The sequence below is a fragment of the Euleptes europaea genome, chromosome 1 (genome assembly GCF_029931775.1).
Source record: "Euleptes europaea isolate rEulEur1 chromosome 1, rEulEur1.hap1, whole genome shotgun sequence".
NCBI lineage: Eukaryota > Metazoa > Chordata > Lepidosauria > Squamata > Sphaerodactylidae > Euleptes > Euleptes europaea.
The window spans coordinates 75022-96049 of NC_079312.1; the positions used below are offsets into that span (position 1 = coordinate 75022).

Sequence of the window (21028 nt, forward strand, 5' to 3'; positions counted from 1 at the left end):
CTCGGCTTTGGACCAGGGGACAGCAGAATTATGGGGCAGAATCCCTCGAATGTGGGGGTAGTTTGGTTTGTGGTGGTCCATGGCTTATTTTGGGGAGCAGAGCTTTTGAAGCATCATTGATATTTGTGGTTGGATCTGTGAAAAATGAACTGAGAAGGGTGGCCAAGGAACAGGGAAGAGTGTTCTGCTTTCAAGCATTGGGGGGGGGGGGGGTTTACAGTCCTGCTCGAGCTCCACAGCATGGAGAGGACTGTTGGGGGAGGGGGAAAAGGTCCGAATTACTGACCCCCCCCTCCCGTCTAAGAGCAGCCTTGGTGGGAGAGGGCCTGCCAGAGAGGCCAAGAAAAGGGCTCAGGGAGAGAGAAGGTGGGGGCCCCGCGTGCCCCCCAGGGACCAGTCTTAGGTACGCAGGAAAGCTTTCCCTTGGCAATAGCAAGACCCCTGATCCCCCCTCCCCACAAGAACGCAGGGTGCCAGCAGGGAAAGCAGAAGGCCGGGGGAAGCGGGCAGGGGGGAGGGGGAGGGGGTGGCCCCCAGCCCCCCAAAGCCGGGCCAGCGGTTGCCCTGGGCCCGCATCAGCCTCTCTCCTCTTCTCCCCCCCGCCCCGCACAAACCACCTGGCGAGTCACGTGGTCCGAGGCGGCCGGGGCTTCCGCGCGGCGGGGCCCTCTGCACATGCTCTCCGGAGCGCAGCCCTGCCGGCAGCTCCGCCCGGCTGGCCCCCCCGGGCCTCCAACTCGGCCGACCCCCCTCTCCCCCAGCTCTCCGGCCGGGCAGCCAGCCGCAGCCCCCCCCCTCCGCTCCCTCCCCCGCGTGCACCAGCAGCCCCGACCCAACACGCCTCCACACGAGACGCCAGCGGGCACGCGCGCACGCAAGCGGGCACCCAGGCGCGCGCGCACACCACGCGCGCATCGTGCTCCGCACCAGCCGCCCCGAGCGCCGCCGCGACGCACGGCCGCGCTCCTCCGCAGGTGCGCGCGCGCCGGAGCGGCGGCGGCGGCGGCGGCGGCGGAGGGGCCCCTCGGCCCTCCGCGCAGCAGGCGCGCGGGGGCCCCGGCCCGGGCAGCCGGACCCCCCCACCCACCCCCCACCCGCGTCCCCGGCGGTCCCGCGGCTCCCTTCTCGCCAGCGCCGCCTTACCTGCCGGCCGGCCGGCGGGGGCTAGGTGCGGCGCGCCATGCGCGGGGCGGCGGCTGGCCCCCTCGCCCAGCCTGGGGCCCCAGGGGGCCGCCGCCGCCGCCGCCGCCGCCGCTCCCGGGGCCGTGGTGGCGCGGGCGGCGGGCGGGCGGGCGGGCGGGCGGCCGGAGAGGCTGCTGCCGCCTCGCCTCGCCTCGCCTCGCCTGGCGCGCCCGGTCCGCGCGCTGCTCGCCGCGCCTCGACGCTCCGCCGCGCCCCGCGCCACCCCCCCCCCCCGCATGCCGAGCCGTTGCTAGGAGACGGGCTCGCCTGTCATCGCCGCCGCCGCCGCTCGCGCCCGCCCGGCGGAGCCCCCCCCTCCCTCCCTCCCTCCCTCCCTCCCCCCCCCGGCAGCGCCGTGCCGCGGGACGCCCGCAGGGCCCGCGCCGCCGCTCCTCCGGCCCCCTCTCCGGCCGCACCGCGGGCCGGGAACCCCCCTCCCGCCCCCGAAGAGGGCCGGGAACTTCCTGAGGCAGGCGGGGGGGGGGGGTCGCGCCGCTCGGGCGCTAAGCCTCCCCCCCCCGTCCGTCCGTCCGTCCGTCCCCCCTGCCTCTCGCCTGGGCCCGCCAGCCCCCCCTCCGCTGCTCCGGGCCCTGCAGTCGCCACCCGGCGTGGGGCCGCCGCGGGAGAGGCCCTGCTGCTCGGCACAGCCCAGGCCGGCGGGGAGGGGAGGCGGCGGGGGGGGTCCCGAGGGGCGAGGCGCCGGGGAGCCCCGGAGCAGCCCCGGCGGGGAGCCCTGCGGGTCCTCGGCCGCCGCCCCGGGCGGGGTCAGCCCAGGCCAGGGCGACCCCGGGGGAGGGCGCCCGGGGAGTGCGGCAGGGCCCCGGCAGGGGGCGCCCGCGGCCCGCGGCAGAAGAGCCTGGGAGGGGGGGGCGTCCCCGCCTCCCCCTGCCTCGCTCCCGGGGGTTGCCATGGAAACCTTTTAAGCCAACTTCTCCGAGAGACCCCGTTCTTTTTTTAACCCCCCAGCAGCAGGGGAGGGGGGGGGAGGGGGGCCGGCCTGCAGGGCGGCGGGTCACGCTGAGGCCTGGCCGGGCGGGGAGGGGGCGACTCCCTGCAGGGCACCCCCTGGGCGGCAGGCAGCAGGGCTCCCGGGCGGGCCAGGCGAGGGGGCACCCAGCCGGTTGCCCGGCCACGCAGGGAGGGAAGGGGCGGTGGGTGGGTGGGTGGGTGCCCAGAGGCCCCCAGGGCAGCCAAGGGGCTGCGAGGCAACGGGGGGGGGGGCAGCGGCGGCAGGGGGAGGAGGAGGAGGAGGCGGCCTGGCTTCCTCACAAGACACCCACTGCAGGCCCCGCGCTGAATAGTGCCGCCCGGGAAGCCTGCCAGAGCGAGAGAGGGTTCCTATGGCAACCGTTGTCAAGCTCCCCGGCCTCCTCCTCCGAGTCGGTGCCTTTCAATGGAGCGAGCTATTATGGGATGGGCTGGGGGGCACAGAACTGAACTGAATGGCTGGGAAGCTGCTGGGGAGAGTCACGAGGGGGGCTGGGGGGGGCTTACGCACGCGCGCGCACACACGCACACAGGTTCAGGGCACAGCATGCTTCCCTCCCCTCCAAAAGAGACCCAGGCCCCCTAAAGTCCACAAGCCCCATGCAGCAGGTGAGGGGAAATGTGACGTGGACAGGTGTCTACCTCCCCCCCCTTCCACCTGGCCTTTGGATGAGGGGGAAAAGAGAGAGAGAGAGAGAGAAGGTGGCCTGCCAGAGACCCACTGCCAAGCCCTCTCCTCTGGGCCTGCCCCACAGGCCGGCCGAGGGAGCAAGACGACCACCCTCCACCTGCCCTCCCCTCCAGAACCCCCTCCGGCCTAGACCTTGGTTCCCCCCAACCCAAACCCAAGAAACCCCAAAGTGGGAAGCCGGAGGGTGCGATGAACCACCTGAATGCACGGAGCTGCCTGATACGGAACCAGACCCCCCACCCACCCCCTCGGTCCATCAAGGTCCGTCTTGTCTACTCAGGCTGGCAGCGGCTCCCTCGGGGATCGAACCTGGGACCTTCTGCACACCAAGCGCATGCTCTGCCACTGAGCCGTGGCTCCTCCCAGACCACGACAAAATGAGGACGATACAGCCAGGCTATGGGGAGCTACCCTGACTGATTTCCTCTGTAGGACTGATGGTTGGGCGGGGGGCTGGGGGCTCTGTTCCATTAATGGGGAGAACAGCTTCCCACCCCAGATGCGCACGCCACACGCCACACACGCGCACGCAGTCCCGCCCCTCTGTCCTCACAGCTTCCGGAGCATCCACTTTCCCTGACAAGGCAGGTCACTGAGGGAGAAGCGGGGCCACGCTGCTTCATGCAAGCCCAGCACACACGCTCCCGCAACGGGGTGGGCAGCAGGTGCAAATTCCACTCATGGGAATCTCTCTCTCTCTCTCTCTCTCTCTCTCTCTCTCTCTCTCTCTCTCTCTCTCTCTCTCTCTCTCTCTCTCTCTCTCTCTCCCCCCCCCTTTTCTAGCTCAAGGCATGTGCAGACAGCCTGGGGCTACCCCAAAAGCCATTCTGTAGGGGAGCGTGTGTGTGGGGGGGGGCTTGCCCTGGCCACATCAGTGCGGAGGGGGCCCCCACATGGCATCATAGGAAGGCCTAGCAGCCCTGCTCATGAGGGGGCCTCCCTTTGAAATGGGGGCCGAGGCCCCGTAGCACTCGGAAGAGGACCGGGATGACCCTGGCAGCTGCCAGGAGAAGGGCTGGAGAGGTGTGCAGGTTCAGAGCCTGCTAAAAAGAGGGCAGGGGCCTGAGAGAGCCACGGGGAGAGGGGCTTGGGGGGCGGGACCCCAATGCTCTGCCACAGGCCTCCCAGAAAACAGGAGCAGAGGACAGACAGCCCTACGGGGCTCTCCTATGGGGAGCGGTGCTGCAGGCGCACGCCCTGCACGGGCTCTGCCAGGATCAGGTGCCACAAAGGAGTCCCCCTACATCCTTGGCGTAAGCCCGGGAGTCAGCGGCATGCCATCCCCCTCCCCGGAGACCCCCCTCAGCGAGGGTTTCCACAGGTCCCTACCGTGCTCCGGCTGGGGTCGCCCTTCCACGGGGACGCTGACAGTTCGCCGCAAAAGCTTGGTCCGGGCGGGATCCCTCTGGCGTTCTCGGAGTAGCAGGGGGTGGATCTTGACGGTGGGGAGACAGGCAAAAGGTTAGCATTCGGGAAACGGATCCTGACCCCAAACTGCTTTCTCTGCCCCACCACACCCACGCCCGGAGGGCTTTGGAGGTGGTGGGGTCCCTGAGTGCCTGTGAGAAACTCCCGAAGAATCAGGGGCCATAAACCAGCAAACCTCTATCGTGCCCCCCCTTTCTCCCTTCCACACTTTGGTAATTTCCCCTCTAGAAATGTGGGGCGTGAGTTCCTCTTTGTAGGATCCAAAAGCTCTGAGTCACAGAAGCTTGTGCTGGAATAAATTTAGTCAGTCTGAAAGGTGCCCTGGCCTCCCCGCTTTGTTTTGCCACGACAGACTAACAGGGCCGCCCCTCGGAAAACCCAAGGCCCAGCCAGGTCAGCACAAGCAGCCCGATGCGCTGGGGCCCCCTCCGGTCCACAGCCCCCCCCCCGGCCTGGCTCTGCGGGGATTCTGATGCCAAGAAAGAAGGGAGGGGAGAGAGGAGGAGCCCCTTGAGGCTGCTGGTCTGCAGGGGAGTAAGGAAGCGCCATGCCAGGCCCTCCTGCCCTGTCGGCCACTTTCCCTCCCAAGGGACCCCAGCTGCCAGCCACCTTCCAGGCGGACGGATGCGTCTTGGGTGTCTGTGTGGCCAGCACAAAGAGCCTCAGAAGAGCCCCGCTGGACCAGACCAGGGAGGCCTCCATCCGGCCCAGCGCCCTGCCTCACACCCTGGCCAAGCGGTTCCTCCTGGCACCGGGATTCAGAGATAGACTGCCTCTGAACAAGGAGGTTCCCTTTAGTCACTGTGGCTAGGGGCCACTGAGAGAACTCTCTTCCAGGAATCTGTCCAATCCCCTTTGAAAGCTGTCGATGCTTGTGTGCCCATCACCACGTCCTCTGGTGACGAATTCCACATTTTAATCACTCACTGTGCAAAGAAGTATTTCGTTTTGTCCCTCCTGAATCTACCGCCCATCGGCTTTACCGGATGCTCTGGAGGTCTAGTATTTTGGGAGTGGGAGAAAAAGCGCTCTCTGCCCACTCTATCTTGCCCATAATTTTAGGAACCTCGGTCGCGTCTCCCCCGTGGTCGTCTCTTTTCTAAACTGAAAAGCCCCAGACTCTTCAGCCTTTCCTCACACGGAAGGAGGGCAGTGAGACCAGAGTCCACCAGAGCACAAATACCTGCCTGCGCGTACACAAAGTGGCTGGCCTCGCTTAGGGGCTGAGATGAAGCGTTCTAATCTGGGAGGTCAGGGGTTCTAATATCGCCTCTGCTGCAGACGTGGGTTAGGATGGCTTTTGGGCAGCATCGACAGGGCAAAGATTCTCCTGCTCCCTTTCACTACCACCACTGCAAGCCTTTGCAGTGGTCATGAGGTATCAACATGATTGGCTGAGCACTGAATTCCTGCCCCACCTCCAGCAGTCTTGCAGCTTCAACTCCCTTACAAGCAATCTGGACAAAAAAAACAGCCTGCACTTTCCCCCTTACAGCTCCACAACAAAAAGGGGCAGAGATGTACTTTTTTACAATTGGAAGCTGAGAAATCACAGGATTGTGACAATTATGGCAAACGGTTGTCATAACATTACTGTGCTCCAGTACAACAGGATTCCCCCCACCCTCTTTTAAAAAGCCACCAAAAAGCCCTCTGATACTGCCCCCAGCAAAATGGCAGCCCTATGGACCATGGGGCTGGGGTGGGCAGGGCCTTAAGCTATGCACACTGTCCCCATCCAGATGGTGTGCAAAGGCTCTTGGCCTGTGTCTTTCAGAGAAGTTCATAAAAAAGCCATTTTGGACAGGACTGGAGCAAAGCAGAGAACCTGGAAAGAGGAAACAGACTGCGTGGAAGCAGCCACAGGCAAGCCCTTCCCTCAGCTTCACCCCCATACCCCAGAGGATAGGGTCAGAGTTCAGAATGACCTCGATAGACTGGAGAGCTGGGCCATAAGCAATAAAATGGATTTCAATAGGGAGAAGTATAAGGTACTTCACCTAGGCAGAAACAACATAAGACACAGGTACAGGATGGGAGAGAGTTGGCTTGACAACAGTATGTGTGAAAGAGATCTGGGAGTCTTAGTGGACCACAAACTGAACATGATTCAACAGTGTGATATGGCGGCTAAGAAGGCCAATGCAATTCTGGGCTGCATCTATAGGAGTATTGTGTCTAGATCAAGGGAAGTAATACTGCCGCTGTATTCTGCATTGGTCAGACCTCACTTGGACTCCTGGGTCCAATTTTGGCCTCCACAATTTAAGAAGGATGTTGACAAGTTGGAGCATGTCCAGAGGAGGGCGACCAGAATGGTCAAAGGTCTGGAATCCAGGCCCTATGAGGAGAGACTCAGGGAGTTAGGTTTGTTTAGTTTGGAGAAGGGAAGGTTGAGGGGAGACATGATAGCCATGTTTAAATATTTGAAGGGATGTCATGTTGATGAGGGAACTAGCTTGTTCTCTGTTGCTCCAGAGACTGGGACACGGAGGAATGGATTTAAACTAAGAGAAAAGCGATTCCACCTGAACATCAGGAAGAACTTCCTGACGGTGAGGGCTGTTCGAGGGTGGAATGTGCTGCCTCGGAGGATGGTGGAGTCCCCGTCTTTGGAGGTCTTTAAGCAGAGGCTGGATGGCCATCTGTCGGGAGTGCTTTGATTGTGGGATCCTGCATGGCGGGGGGAGGGTTGGGGTCACTGGGGACGTTGGGGGGAGGTAGTTGTTAATTTCCTGCATTGTGCAGGGGGTTGGACTAGATGACCCTGGTGGTGCCTTCCAACTCTGATTCTATGATTCTATGTGACAGAAAGGCTGTTGTGTTGGGGGCTTACAGCGAGGCAGACCCCCTTGGCCCACCTCTGATGGGCTGTGGCTCTCCAGAATCTCGGGCAGAGGAAACTTTTCCCAGCTGCCGCCACTGCTTCCTGCGGTTCCTCAGCTGGAGAAGCTGTGGGTGGAACTGCGGTGGATCCAACCAGTAATTCTGCTGGTAAAAAAAGAGAGGAAGGGTCTCCCCACTGGCTGTATGGGAAGGTTAGGCTGGGGGTGGTGAGGAGAGCCAGGGGGGCAGGAGCTGCTGCAGTGTGGAGTGGTGCGAGGGGAGACTGAGTGGGAAAGTGGGCAGGATCTACCTGGGGGGGGGGCTTCTTCCCAGGCAAGCACACCTAGGCCCCCTTGTTCAGAGATGAGACCTGCCAAGGCCTGCTGAGACGTTTCACTCACCTCCCCTCCTCCCCACCTCCCCGGAGTACCGCCCCCTGGGCTCCCGCGGGTGCCACACCAATGCAGACAAAAGAAGGGCCGTGTGCGTGTCTTGCTGCACCTGGGCCAGCGTGGCGTAGTGGTTAGGAGTGGTGGACTCTAATCTGGAGAACCAGATTTGATTCCCCCACTCCTCCTCCACATGAGTGGCAGAGGCTAATCTGGTGAACTGGGTCTGTTTCCCCACTCCTCCACACGAAGGCAGCTGGGTGACCTTGGGCTAGTCACAGCTCTCTTAGAGCTCTCTCAGCCCCAGCTCCCTGATAGGGTGTCTGTTGTGGGGAGGGGAAGGGAAGGCGATTGTAAGTTGGTTTGAGTCTCCTTAAAAGGTAGAGAAAATAGGCACATAAAAACCAGCTCTTCTTTTGGCGAACAGGCCACACGAGTGCCGAGCTACCCTGAGACACCACATCTGCCTTGAAATGCCGCGTTTAAGGGCCATAACCGGCGACTAAGCCTGAACCGGGGGTAGGGGGACAGCTAGACCCGGACTGAAGGGCCAACAACCTTGGCTCTGCCCTGACCACAAAGGCAGCAGCCCCCAGACTCTCTCACTCTGGCTGACCTACAGCGAGATTTGAGGCTGTCTTATATTGCATTGTTTGCAATAGAATCCTACGGGCGTGAGCATATGCTGGACACTTTTCATCTCTGTGAGCCGAGTCCCGAGTTTTGTTGGGAAGAAACGTACAGCGGATGATCGCTAGCTAGCTAGACAGACATGGCAGACTGCTGGAATCTCTGCCATGGGTTAGAAACTAGTTAAACAACAGGAATCAGAGCTGCAGGAGTCGCCGGATCAGACCACAGGCCCTCAAGTCCAGCGTTCTGTTCACCCACAATGATGAGATTTAATCTGTTCATAAATGATCCAGAAATTTGGAGTAAGCAGAGATAGGGTCAAGTTTGCAGATAACACCCTGTGAGAATCCTTCCAAAATGATTTCTTCAACCTGGGTAAGAAAAGCCACAATGGGAAATTAGGTTCCAGGTGACTCTGACGCAACTGAACTGGCAAGAACGGATCAGGAAAGGCACGTTGGGGGGGGGGTGCAGTGGACAGACGGCTCGAGGGCAAACGTCACCTCCGAGTGTGGCAGCGGTGATAAAAGGCAGATTCTGGGGCAGGGATTGTCAGGAGAGGGGCCGCAAACAAAACAGCCCACATAGTCAAGCCCTGAGGCAGCTGGGTGTGGGATGCCGAGTGCAGTTCTGGTCACTCTGCCTTGAAAAGGATATTGCACAGCTGGGGGGAAATGCCAAAGAGGGCAACCGAGGTATCATAGAATCAGGAAGGGACCACCAGGGTCATCTAGTCCAACCCCTGCACAATGCAGGAAACTCACAACTACCTCCCCCCCATACCTCCAGTGACCCCTACTCCATGACCAGAAGATGGCCAAGATGCCCTCCCTCTCATGATCTGCCTAAGGTCATAGAATCAGAATTGCTGACAGATGGCCATCTAGCCTGTGCTTAAAAACCTCCAGGGAAGGACAGCCCACCACCTCCCGAGGAAGCCTGTTCCACTGAGGAACCACTCTACCTGTTAGAAAATTCTTCCTAATGTCTAGACGGAAACTCTTTTGATTTAATTTCAACCCGTTGGTTCTGGTCTGATCTTCTGGGGCAACAGAAAACAACTCAGCACCATCCTGTATATGACAGCCCTTTAAGTACTTGAAGATGGTTATCAAATCCCCTCTCAGTCTTCTCCTCTTCAGGTAATTTTAGGTGTCGCAGACCCCCTTCCTACAGCAGGCTTTTTAGCTAGAAGATGACTAAAAGGGGACATGACAGAAGCTTATACAATTATTCTCCCCCCCCCCCAATCTTCTGGACGTGGAGCAGTGGTGTGTGGGGGAGGAGGTAGTTGTGAGTTAGGGTTAGACTAGATTACCCTGGTGGTCCCTTCCAACTCTATGATTCTATTTATGGAGTGGAGAAACTGCATAAAGAATTTTTCTCCTTCTCCCCTAACATTAGAACTCCAGAACACCCAGTGACGTTAATTGGCAATGGATCCAGGAGAGACAAAAGGAATAATTTGTCAGAGAAGAGAGTCAGAAATAGGTGGAATTTCCTAAAAAGGGAGGCGCAATGGAAGCATTCCTCGAAGTACAGGGGGGCTTTTCGTACAAAGGAAAGAAAAAGGTGCTAGTGCTCCACTGCACCAATTCCCCCCTCCCAGTGCAGACCCCCCACTAGGGTTTTCCTGAGCGCCCCCCCCCCTCTTGCTCTGGCTGTGTGGAACGGGACGGCACAGGAGGATCAGGACTTGGGAAAGCCCCATAAAAACTGGTGCCGGTACCCAGTACCAGTGATTACTGTCACAAAAAAGTCCTGTCTCAAGTATATCAGGAGCAGGAAACGAGCCAGGGAGGTGGCTCAGCCTTCGATAGCCAAGGAGGGGGAGATGATGGCAGGGGAGCTCAATGAAATCTTTGCATCCCTTGCCCTGTGGAAAATGTGGGGTGAGTAATGGTCCCTAAAATCAGCCTCCACACTGGAAGACTAGAAAGCAAAAAGTGTTACAGCCTTTTAAAAAGGGGGGGGGTCCAGAGGGGATCCAAAAACCACAGGTAGCCTAAGGTCTGTTCCAGAAAAATTAGTACAAACACTTATTAAAGAAAGGATTATTAGGCACATCAAGGAACAAGCCTTGCCGAGGGAAAATCAGCCTGGATTCTGCAAAGCGAAGTCCTCCCTCGCCCACTTTTTAGTGTTCTTTCAGAGGGTCAGGAAGCAGGTGGATGAGGGCAATGGAGGAGACATCCACATACTCGAACTTCCAAAAGATCTCACAAGGATCATTATTGGGATCAGCGCTGTGTAACTTGTTCATAAATTATTCTGGAATTGGGGTTGAGCAGCGTAGTGACAAATTATAGATTGTGAGGAGCTACAGGAGGCTGAAATTTAAGAAGCTCTTTGGATTTGTAACGGATAGTTCAAACAAAGCATTGACTCAGTGGCCGTGGCAAAAAAGACAAAGTCCACGCTGGGCATTATTAGGGGAGGGACTGAAAATAAAACACTCGCTATTACAGTTCCTCTGTATCGAGCCACACTGAGGCCTCATTTGGAATACTGTGTGCGGTTCTGCTCACCATCTCTCAAAAAGGATACTGCAGAGCTGGAAAAAATACAGAAGAGGGCAACCAAGATGCTTAGGGGGTTGAAGCCCCTCCCCTATGAGGGAAGTACGGGAGTTCTCAGTTTAGAAAAGGAGATGAAGACGAAGAAATAGAAGAAGAGTTGGTTTTTATATGCCGACTTTCTCTACCACTTAAGGCAGAATCAAACTGGCTTACAATCCCGTTCCCTTCCCCTCCCCACAACAGATAACCTGTGAGGTAGGTGAGGCTGAGAGAGCTGTGACTAGCCCAAGGTCACCCAGCTGGCTTCGTGTGTAGGAGTGGGGAAACCAGTTCACCAGATTAGCCTCCACCACTCATGTGGAGCAGTGGGGAATCAAACTGGGTTCTCCAGATCAGACTCTACCACTCCAAACCACTGCTCTTAACCACTACACCACACTGGTTGGGGACATGACAGAGATTTATAAAATGATGCAAGGGGTGGAGAACGGGGTGGAGAAAGTTGACAAAGAAACATTTTCTCCCTCTCCCAAAGTACTAGAATTTGAGGGCATCCAATGAAGCTGACGGGCAGTAGAGTCAGGACAGACAAAAAGGAAATACTTCTTTACACAGCGAGAGATTAAAATGTGAAATTTGTTGCCAGAGGATGTAGCGGTTGCCCAAGGGCACAGATGGCTTTAATGGGAGATTAGACAGATTTATGGAGGAGAGCGAGGTCTCTCAGGGGCTACTAGCCATGTGGAACCTCCAAGTTCAGAGGCAGTGAACCTCTGTACCCCAGTGCCAGGAGGCAACATCCGGGGAAGGTTTCAGCAGGGAGGAGAAAGTGAGTAAGGGCAGCTTTCCCCCTCTCTTCCATAGTACTAGAACTCAGGGGGCATCCAATGAAACTGATGGGTGATATAGATGCAGGACAGACGTTGGCCTCTATGCCCTGTGGGCTGGCTCTCCTGGCCAACTGGTTGTCCACTGTGTGAGGATGCTGGGCAAGATGGACCACTGGCCCAACCCTGCAGGGGTGTTCTTGAGTCATCATGTAACTGAAAACAATACAAATGATAAAGAAAAATGACAGATGTCTAAACGAACCAGTGTTTGAGCTGAAAATTAAAGAGGGATGTGTATAGGAAAAAGGAGGAGTGCCAGGTCATGTGGGAGATCTACAGATGAGTAACTTGTACTTTTAGGGACAGATGCCTAGAAGACTGAAACTCAAAATCTCCTGCTCTGCGAAGATAGTGAAATGTTAGCCAGTGACAAAGGGAAGATGGAACTGCTCAACTCCTATTTTGCCTCAGTCGAAAGAGGCCTGTGTCCAACTTAGCAAAGGTGTGGTGAATGGTGGAGAGACTGGAGAATTATTTATCTTGGAAACTAAGCAGGGTCAGCCCTGGTTCAGGCTTGGATGGGATACCACCAAAGAAGTCCAGGGTTGCTACACAGAGGCAGGCAGGGGCAAACCAGCTCTGAATGTCTCTTGCCTCGCAAACCTTACAGGGCCAACGTAAGTCGGTTGTAACTTGACCACAAAAAAAGAAATTGCTCCAGGAACACAGCTTGTTCAAGTCGTCTGGCCAGATAAATTGTGTACTAAATGTGTGAAAGCTGGTCAATGAAGAAAGCTTGATAGGAAGAAAGTAGATTTGAAATGCAGTGTCGGAGGAGAGTGTTACGGATACCATGAACTGCCCAAAAAAATCAGTGGGTTATAGATTAAAAGCCTGAACTGACCCTAGAAGCTAAAATGACTAAACTGAGGCTGTCGTGCTTTGGTCACATTATGAGAGGACAAGAGTCACTGGAAAAGACAATCATGCTAGGAAAAGTGGAAGGCAGCAGGAAAAGAGGAAGGCCCTACAAGAGATGGATTTTACTCTATAAGGGAAGCCACGGCCCTCAATTTGCAAGATCTGAGCAAGGGGGGTTAAAGATAGGACACTTTGGAGGACATTGATTCACAGGGTCGCCACGAGTTGGAAGCGACTTGACGGCACTTCACACACACACACACACACACACACACACACACACACACACACACACACACAAAGGATCTCACTGATCTACCAAAAGCCCTGCCTACCATCTTTGACAAATCCAAGAGGACCAACTGAGGTGCCCCAAGACTGGAGACAGAAACCATTGTCCAAATCTTCAGATGGGGGGGGGAAGGAAGATTGAGGCCTCTTGCTTGGATTTCATTCCCAAGGACAATTCAGACCATAAGGTGGCAGGTCAATCAGCAGTCCATTGGTTAGCAGAAGCCAGAACAGATGTGCCCAGAACAAACCCTTCTCCCTCTTTTTGACCACTTTGCTGGTCCAGAGGATTGCAGGAGTGCTGAGGACAGAATCTACCCCCTGGTTCCAGCGAAGCGCTGGACAATGTTGGGAATGAACCGCCTGGCTAGATGTGGGCTAGATTGCACGGTCCTGTCTGGGGGCCTTGACAGCTTGCAAGAGAACCTTCCTCCAGGAGCGCGTGCATCGTCAGCAGCATTTCGTCTCTTTGCAGAAACGTCTCAGTGTGTGTGGGGGTAGAGGGTGGGCTGGAACAGGGCTCTATTGGAGGACTCATACTCCTCAACGTTTTCATCAATGATGGGTACAGAGTTGGAGGGAATTGTTACCAAAGCTGCAGAGGACTCTAAAATGGGAACAATAGCCAATGTCTTTGAAGGCAGGAATAAAATTCAAACTGACCTCAACAGGCTGTAAAGCTGGGCTGGAACGGGCAAAATGGAATCCAGCCAAATGCCAACCTCTGCGTTCAGGTAAAAAGAATCAAATGTGCAGGTATCAAGTGGGGGATACCCAGCTCGAACAACACAGCACAGGATGTCAAGACTGAAGCTGATCACAAGCTGAGTGGCAGCCGGCCACGTGAGGCGGCTGCAGAAAAAGGGCACGGTCTGTTGGAGGCTGCCTTAACGCAAGGTCCGGCTCCCGGCCACAAGGGAGAAGAGCTCCCCTCTCCTTGGCACTCAGTCAGACCTCACCCAGGGTCCCGGGTCCAGGTCTGGAGGCCCCACGTGAAGACAAATCAGGATGTGTTCTGAAAAGGGGGGACGGAGATGGCCGAAGGGCTGGAAAAGAGCTCCTGTGAGGAAAGGCTGAAGGAACCTGGGGGAAATTTCGCCAGGAGACGATCTAGGGAGAGAGAATGGCCCCGTTGCAGCTACGTAAGCGGCTGCCCCCCGGAGGGGGGGGCTACCCCCTCTCCTTTCTCCATTTGACTGAATCGATCAACTGGGGGCCCTGACCCTCCTCCCCCAGGCTGGCTACCACCCTGTGTGGTACAAATTATGCACCAACTGGATTTTAGAATTATGATTTAGGCTTGAATGGTAAATTATTTTTGTGTTTTGTATTAGTGCGCTGATGTTTGTATTGACGTTATAACGTTGTCAGCTGCTCTGAAGCCCGGCCTTGGCCAGGGCAGAGCGGGTTGGAAATTAAAAAATGAATATAAATAAATAAATACATACTTGTTTCCTACTGCTCAGGGAAGGGGGAGCAAGACCGGCCCTGACGGGAGGGTAGATCGGGGCTGGCCATCATGGGGAAACACCTCGCAGCAAGAGCCGTTCAACAGTAGAACTGCCGGGCCGGGTCAGGGTCGGGCGGGGGGAGAGAGACAGACAAGAGAGCCATCCGACGCAGGAGGCCTTTAGGCAGAGTCTAGGCAGCCATTTCTCAGGGATGCGCTAGCTTTAGATTTCCTGGACGGAGCTGAAGGTCAGGTAGGACGACCTCTAAGGCCAGAGCTTGGAGGGAGGGGAGGGGCCGTGGCTTAGTGGCAGAGTGACCGCTTGGAATGCAGAAGGTCCCCAGTTCAGTCCCCGGCATCTGCCGCTGAAAGGATCAGGTCATAGGTGAAGGGGAAAGATCTCTGCTTGAGACCCGGGAGAGGCAACTGCCAGTCAGAGCAGACAGTCCTGACATTGACGGACCGAAGAGGGTCTCTGCTTCAGAACGAGGCAGCTTCATGTGTCCCAGACCCCTTCCAAATCCTGTCCTTCTAAGCATTTTTTCACTCAGAAAGTAACTAACTTGTGGGATTCACGGCCACGGGGTGTGGCGATGGCTGCCCACTGAAAAAGAGACACCGTCACAGGGGAGAGGTGCGTCGATGGCTGTCTGCCACATGGACTCGATGGAACCTCCATGTTCAGAGGCAGGGTCCCACTGAGTGGCGTTGTTCGTGGGAGAGGGCCACAGCAAGAGCAGTAGGAGACCTGTCCTCTCTCCCCCCCCCCCGGCCTACGACAGGTCTGGCCCTTCTGGAAAGCAGAGCCCCGCAGAGCAGAGACAGCCTTTCCTCTGAACGGGCATCATTGTTGCATAGCAAGAGGAGCCAGGGCAGGGGTGGTCTTGGGGAGGGGGCTGCTGCTCCCCTCCTCCTGGGCACCTGACCCAGAGCAAAGGGTGGGTGGACTCTCTCGCCAGAAGGAACCCAAGAGGCCTCAGTGGGCATCTCAGCCTGAGAGAGGGCCTGAGCCTCTGGGGCATCTAGGGTTGCCAACGCCTGGCTGGCAAATTCCTGGAGATTTGGTGTTGGTGCCTAGCCTAGGGAGGGCTGGGTTTGGGGAAGGGAGAGAGATCGGGGTTATAATGCCATACAGACCACCCTCCAAAGCTGCCCTTTTCTCCAGGGTAGCTGATCTCTGTCGTATGGACACCAGGTTAAGTTGCCAGGAGGTGCCCAGGGCCTCATCTGGAGGCTGGCAGCCCTTGGGTTGAGATCAGAGTGTCATGACGACTCAGATGGAAAGAGCTTGGGGGCTGGATCTGGCCCCATGGCAGCCCCCACTGAGGTGACCAAGTTAACTTGGGGGTGGGGGAGATTCCTACTGGCCTTTAGGCACTCTGGCATGCTATGGGTTTGGGGTGGGGGGGTATGGTATCCCACTGAAGGCCTCGAGCAACCCCACACCTGTGAGCTCAGGGAGCGCTGATGTCCGGGGAAGGACAGGCGGGCTGTCGCTCCTCCCTCCTCCCCACCCCACTGCGCCCCAGCAGCTGTTTCTCGCACTTGGGCAGGGTGGGCACCATACCAAGGATGGGCAAGCCCCCTCCCCCTGCTGGCTAGCCCAGGGACAGTGACTCTCAGGGCAAGGGTCTCCTCTTGGCCTTGACCTGCCCCCAGCCCCACCCCCCCCAGGAGCCTTGCCTGCCTGCTTCGGGGCCCACGTGGTCGGTCCACATGGGCTCCCCTCCCCCACCGGGCCTCTCACCTCTTCCTCATCCAGCATCAGCAGCTGGTTCCCGGAGATGATGCAGAATCGGGGGTTCCAGGGTCGGTCGTAAGGGGAGTGCATATATTGGGCGCGGTGCAGGGGGGCTCCTCGCACATCTGCAGGAGGAAAGGGAAGAATTAAGGAGACCCAGGTAGCCCCCTCCCCCAGCGCTTCAAGCCCCCCCACACATGCACTTCCTTTTTCATTTGTTGCAGTGCCCCCCTGTCCCCCCAGTACCCCAAGGGGGGACAGACGACCTCTGGGGCTCTGAGAGACCCCCTCATCAGGCCTGGACCCCTCTCTGAGAAAGCCACCCCAAGCAACACCCTCCCAGGTGGAAGGGCAGGAGCTCCCCCCCCCCCATCTCCTGGTGGAACTTAAGTGCAGCTGTCGGCTTAGGGTCAGTGGGGGAGGGGGGAGGCTTGTATTTTGGCCACAAGGCAGGAAGGAAGCGTATTTAACCCTTTCCCCTGTGCCACTTCTCTGATCTAAATCTCTCCCCCCTCCCCAGAAGCTGCACTGCCTCCCCCCATACTGCTAGCCCTGGGGCAGGGCCATGGCTCAGTGGTAGAGCATCTCCTTGGCATGCAGAAGGTCCCAGGTTCAATCCCCTGCAGCATCTCCAGTTAAAGGTGTTGGAATATCTATCGTGTGGAGCACCCTGCTCTAATCTTGCTTGGATGATGGGCAAGGAGAAAAAGAGAGAGAGGGGAAGTTTCCCTGACAATACATCCTCTAAACATCAAAGGGGCAGGAAATGAGGGCAAGGTGTAACTAGAGATGACCTCCCCCTGACCTGTCTATCTATCTGACTCTGTGGTCAGTTCCCTATCTGACTCTGTGGTCAGTTCCCCCTCTCAATGTGCAGGCAAGTGACACCGTCCTAGAAGGGCAGATTTTCCAACAAAAGGGACCAGGCAGGTAGGCGATGGGAAAGACCCTTTTCTGCCTGAGACCCTAGAGAGCCGATGCCGGTCTGAGTGGACAATACTGACTTTGATGGACCAAGGGGGGTCTGGTTCAGCAGGAGGCAGCTTCATGTGTGTTCATGTGTCTCTTTCCACCTCCTCTGTGTTGAGAGGTAAAACCACCTACCCGAGGATGGCATGTGCAGGGAGGGGGGTGCACAGGGGAAAAAAACAACCATCTTGCACGCGCACACCGCTCACTCTCCAGGGCTCAGGAGATGTGGCACCCACATTCCCCCAAAGGCTTGGCTTCCACTAGCCTAGGAGGTGCCAACAGGCAGTAGTGAGACAGGCAGCCAGCTGGCATGGTGGTGGTGGCACAGAGAGAGAGAGAGAGAGCGAGTTCCCTGCTGCACAGAGCCCCAGATGCCCCCTGTTCATGGGAAGCTTCAAGAGCACCCTGTGGCCAAGGAGTCTGGACTCGGCCCTTCTGCCTTCCTCCTCCTCCGGCTTCTGAGCCTCCCTTTCAGAGCCTCCTGCGGGGGCGGAGGGTGAGGGAGTTGTGTAAGGGCCTGTGCTGGGGGGGGGCGCTGCCCTCTGGTGGCGAGACCCAGCCACCAGCCTGGGACTGGTGCCAGTGGGGGGGGCAGGGGACAGGGGGCCGGTCTCTGCTGCAGGTGCCCATAAGAAACTCCAAGGACGCCTTCTGATACGGACATCAGGGAACCAGAGCTTTGATTTTCCGAACGTGCAGAGCGTGGGATATTTTTAGATCCCTAAAATGTACGGCAAAACACGAGTGCAGTGAAGCCCCTCCCCTGTGAGAAAAAAAGGGGGGCTCAGCGCTTGTCAGCAGCCTCAGGGCATCTGTGCTCCTGGGGAGAGTTTCGTCTGGGCGATCTCAGCCCCATCTCTTTGGACCATCACCTGGAGATACAGACAGATCCAAGGGCTCAGTCCCTCCTGCCCCCTTCCCCACCCCACCCCCCATGCTTGGACAAAGCCTCAGAGACCAGCCTCACAGGGATGCAGGAAGCGGCCTTCCACCAAATCAGCCCCCACCTGCAGTCTCTCCTCCTCTCTAGGGTCTCATGCGGAGAGATCCCTTCCCCATCAGCCAATCCCACCTCCTTCTTTCTCACTGTACATGCTACTGGGGATTGAACCCGGGACCTTCTGCACGCCAAGCAGATGCCCTGCCACTCAGCCCTCGCCAGGCCCTCGCGGAGACGGATGCCCATCGTAAACTCTGCTTGCCCCAGAGTCATCTCTCTGTCCCTTGCTTGTTCCGAGTACCCTCACCACACCTTCTGCAAGTGCCCGGATACAACAGTCAGTCTGGGGGCCTTGAGGCAGACTTATGGGGGGGGGCGCGCACCCTCACCTCTCTCTCCCCCCACCCCGCAATTCTGCAAAGAATTTGCCATGAGATTCTAACTTGCCAAATTCAACATTTTTCTATCATCTCCCTCCCCAATTTTAAATATCACCATTTATAATTGGGAATGTTGAAAAAATCCCAATTAGGAAAAAAATATGCTCATTTCTAAAGCAAATTCAGATGATTTGGGGACTGTTTCCTCCCAACTGTATTTCAGTCATCCCTGCCTCTCCAAAGAAAGAGCCAAGAGAGGCTCCTGGCAAAAATCCCAGATGCCTCAGGGGAGAAAAATCAGGAGGAGCAGCAACCAACCCAACTGAGACCCATAAAATGCCTTCACACGCACACATAACATGCGTACACACACACACAGGGGCCCAATGCCCTGTGCCAGGACCTCTCCCCCCCCCAGTTCACGTGTTCCTCTTGCTTCAAGCCCTCCAGAAACCTCACAAGGGGGGCAATTTGGAACCAGCATCTCCACCCGGCACTTCACAAATTCCTATCTCATCATTTCTGTCTGAATGGAGCTCGGCATAAAGTCAAGTTGATTGAGAGGCCCTTCTCTGGTGGCCCCCCTCCACAGCCACTGAAATCCTGACCTAAAACCAGAGGAGGAACATAAGAAAAGGCCCTGCTGGATCAGACCCAGGAGGCCCATCGAGTCCAGCAGTCTGTTCACACCGTGGCCAACCAGGTGCCTCTAGGAAGCCCACAAGCAAGACTTTGACTGCAGAATCACCATCCTGCCTGGGTTCCACAGCACCTAACATAATAGGCCTGCTCCTCTGATAACTGGAGAGAAGAGGGATGCATCACGACTAGTATCCCTTTTGACTAGTAGCCATGGGTAGCCCCCTCCTCCCTGAACATGTCCACTCTCCTCTTAAAGAAGCTACCAGCGTCTGAGGGGGCCGGGGTAGGGGCGGGAGTGAGATTGGGAGCTTGCAGCCTGCAATTCCACGAACCATTTCTCTGCCTCCACCACCACTGGGTAATGTTGCTCTTTACCCTGCACATTGCCTCAATCAATCTCTTAATTGTGTTAATATAAGGACCACCCTGTTTCTCTTCTCATCTCAGCCAAATGTTGAGGGACCCGATACTCCATTTGGTGCCACAGACTCGTCCCGTGAACCACCACAAAGGGGACCTGGACATGTCTTGCCTCTCCACCTGGGCCTGGGGTTGCCAGGTCCCTCTTTGCCACCGGCAGGAGGTTTTTGGGGCGGAGCTTGAGGAGGGTGGTGTTTGGGAGGGGAGGGGCTTCAATGCTATAGAGTCCGACAGCCAAAGCAGCCGTTTTCTCCAGGTGAACCGATCTATGTCAGCTGGAGATCAGTTGAAGTAGCAGGAGATCTCCTGCTACTACCTGGAGGTTGGGTACAAGAGCGACACAACTATAGCATAGGGTGCAAAATAATCTATTCAAAAGCTACCAAATCTCAATATGTCACAAAGTGATAAACAATCTATACAATCAATCCTACACGTATATAAATTCATCTCAAAGTCCAAGATGTATCTTCATAGCTGCAATGTTGAAGTAATACCCATTTTCTAACTTTGTTGTATTGGCAAAGTGGTGTCTGCTTGGTTCTCCCTACCTGGCGATGGGCCATCCCTTCCACCCTCCCTGGGTCCTGGAGAGCCACGGCCAGCCTGGCCTGAAACAACAGCTCCCCTCCTTCGCCCCGCCCCACTTTTTCATACCAGACGCCCACCTGACAAAGAGTCCTGGAGACCTCCGAAGGCGGCGCCACGTGGGGACGGTTGGGGGCTGGGGGCTCGTGCAAGGTCCTCCGCGTGGCTTTGGTTCGGGGGTCTCGCTTCGGGCCTGTGGAGGGGGGGGGGGGCTGCAAGAGAGGCGGCGGCGCGGGGCAGCGGCTCCGGTGTGGGGCCACGATCTGGGAGGGCCGGGCTCGGATCCCCTGCCGGCCTCCTGGCTTGGACCAACCCCCCTCCCCGTCCCTCTGGAGTACGTAGGAAGGGGTGTCCCCTCCCCTCCCCCCCACTCACACGCTGGGGCGGCGGGGCTGCTTCCTCCCCACCAAGGGGGGGTCCTGAAGGGCAGGTCGCTCCGGCGACAGAAGCCCCGCCGGAGGGGGGACCTCGGCTGCTCCTGGGGGGGGGGCCCGCGCCCGCCCTTGTCTGCGGCCCCCCTGAGCAGGAGGAAGGGGGGAAGGCTCCCAGGGCAGAGGGGCCGCCAAAGAGGAGCCAAGAGGCCAGTCGGGTTGCCAGCCTCCAGGCGGTGGCTGGAGATCTCCCGCTATTCCCGCTGCCCTCCAGGCAGCAGAGGTCCGTCCCCACCAGAAGGTCGGAAAGGCCCTGCTGCCGGGTGGGTCACCCCCGGGAGGCCCGGCCCGTCCCGTCCAGCACTGGGTCCCCACAGCCGCCCAACCAGGGCCTCTGGGAGGCGGGCGGAAGGCAGCAGCAGCGCCCTCCCACAGCCCTCATGCCCGAGGCCGGCTCCTGGGGTCACTGGAGAGGGCAGGGATGCATCGCGACTAGTATTCATTCCCCCCCCCCGGAGAAAATGGCCACTTTGGTAATTGGACTCTATGGCATTATACCCCACTGAAGTCCCTCCCCTCCCCAAGCACCGCCCTTCTCAGGCTCCACCCCCGCAAATCTCCAGGCATTCCCCAGCCTGGAGCTGGCAACCCTAGAGGCCAGCCCGGAGGCCCCTGTGACATCACAGCTGCCCTCAAGGCCTGGCCGGCTGGAGACCCACCCTGGGCACGGCCTCTGGCACCCTTGTCTGAACAGAGACCAGGAAGTCAGAGAGGCCCAGAACCAGACAGGGGGGTGGGGGTTTATGCCAAATACCCCAACTGCTGTG

The 21028-nt window shown here is 57.7% G+C and overlaps 1 protein-coding gene across 7 annotated transcripts in view; it reads right to left on the reverse strand.

Moving 5' to 3' along the window:
• Positions 1-21028, reverse strand: part of SYNGAP1 (synaptic Ras GTPase activating protein 1) — a 72301-nt gene that overhangs the window by 44211 nt on the left and 7062 nt on the right. For all 7 annotated transcript variants that reach the window (XR_008933409.1, XM_056853177.1, XM_056853215.1 and 4 more), the window contains exons 2-3: positions 15895-16013; positions 4190-4295 (exon numbers count right to left, since the gene is read on the reverse strand). Coding sequence is in view for 6 of the 7 variants with exons in the window: in XM_056853177.1 (XP_056709155.1) it covers positions 4190-4295; positions 15895-16013 (225 nt within the window). In the remaining variant the exon portion in view is untranslated. The remainder of the gene's footprint in view (positions 1-4189; positions 4296-15894; positions 16014-21028) is intronic.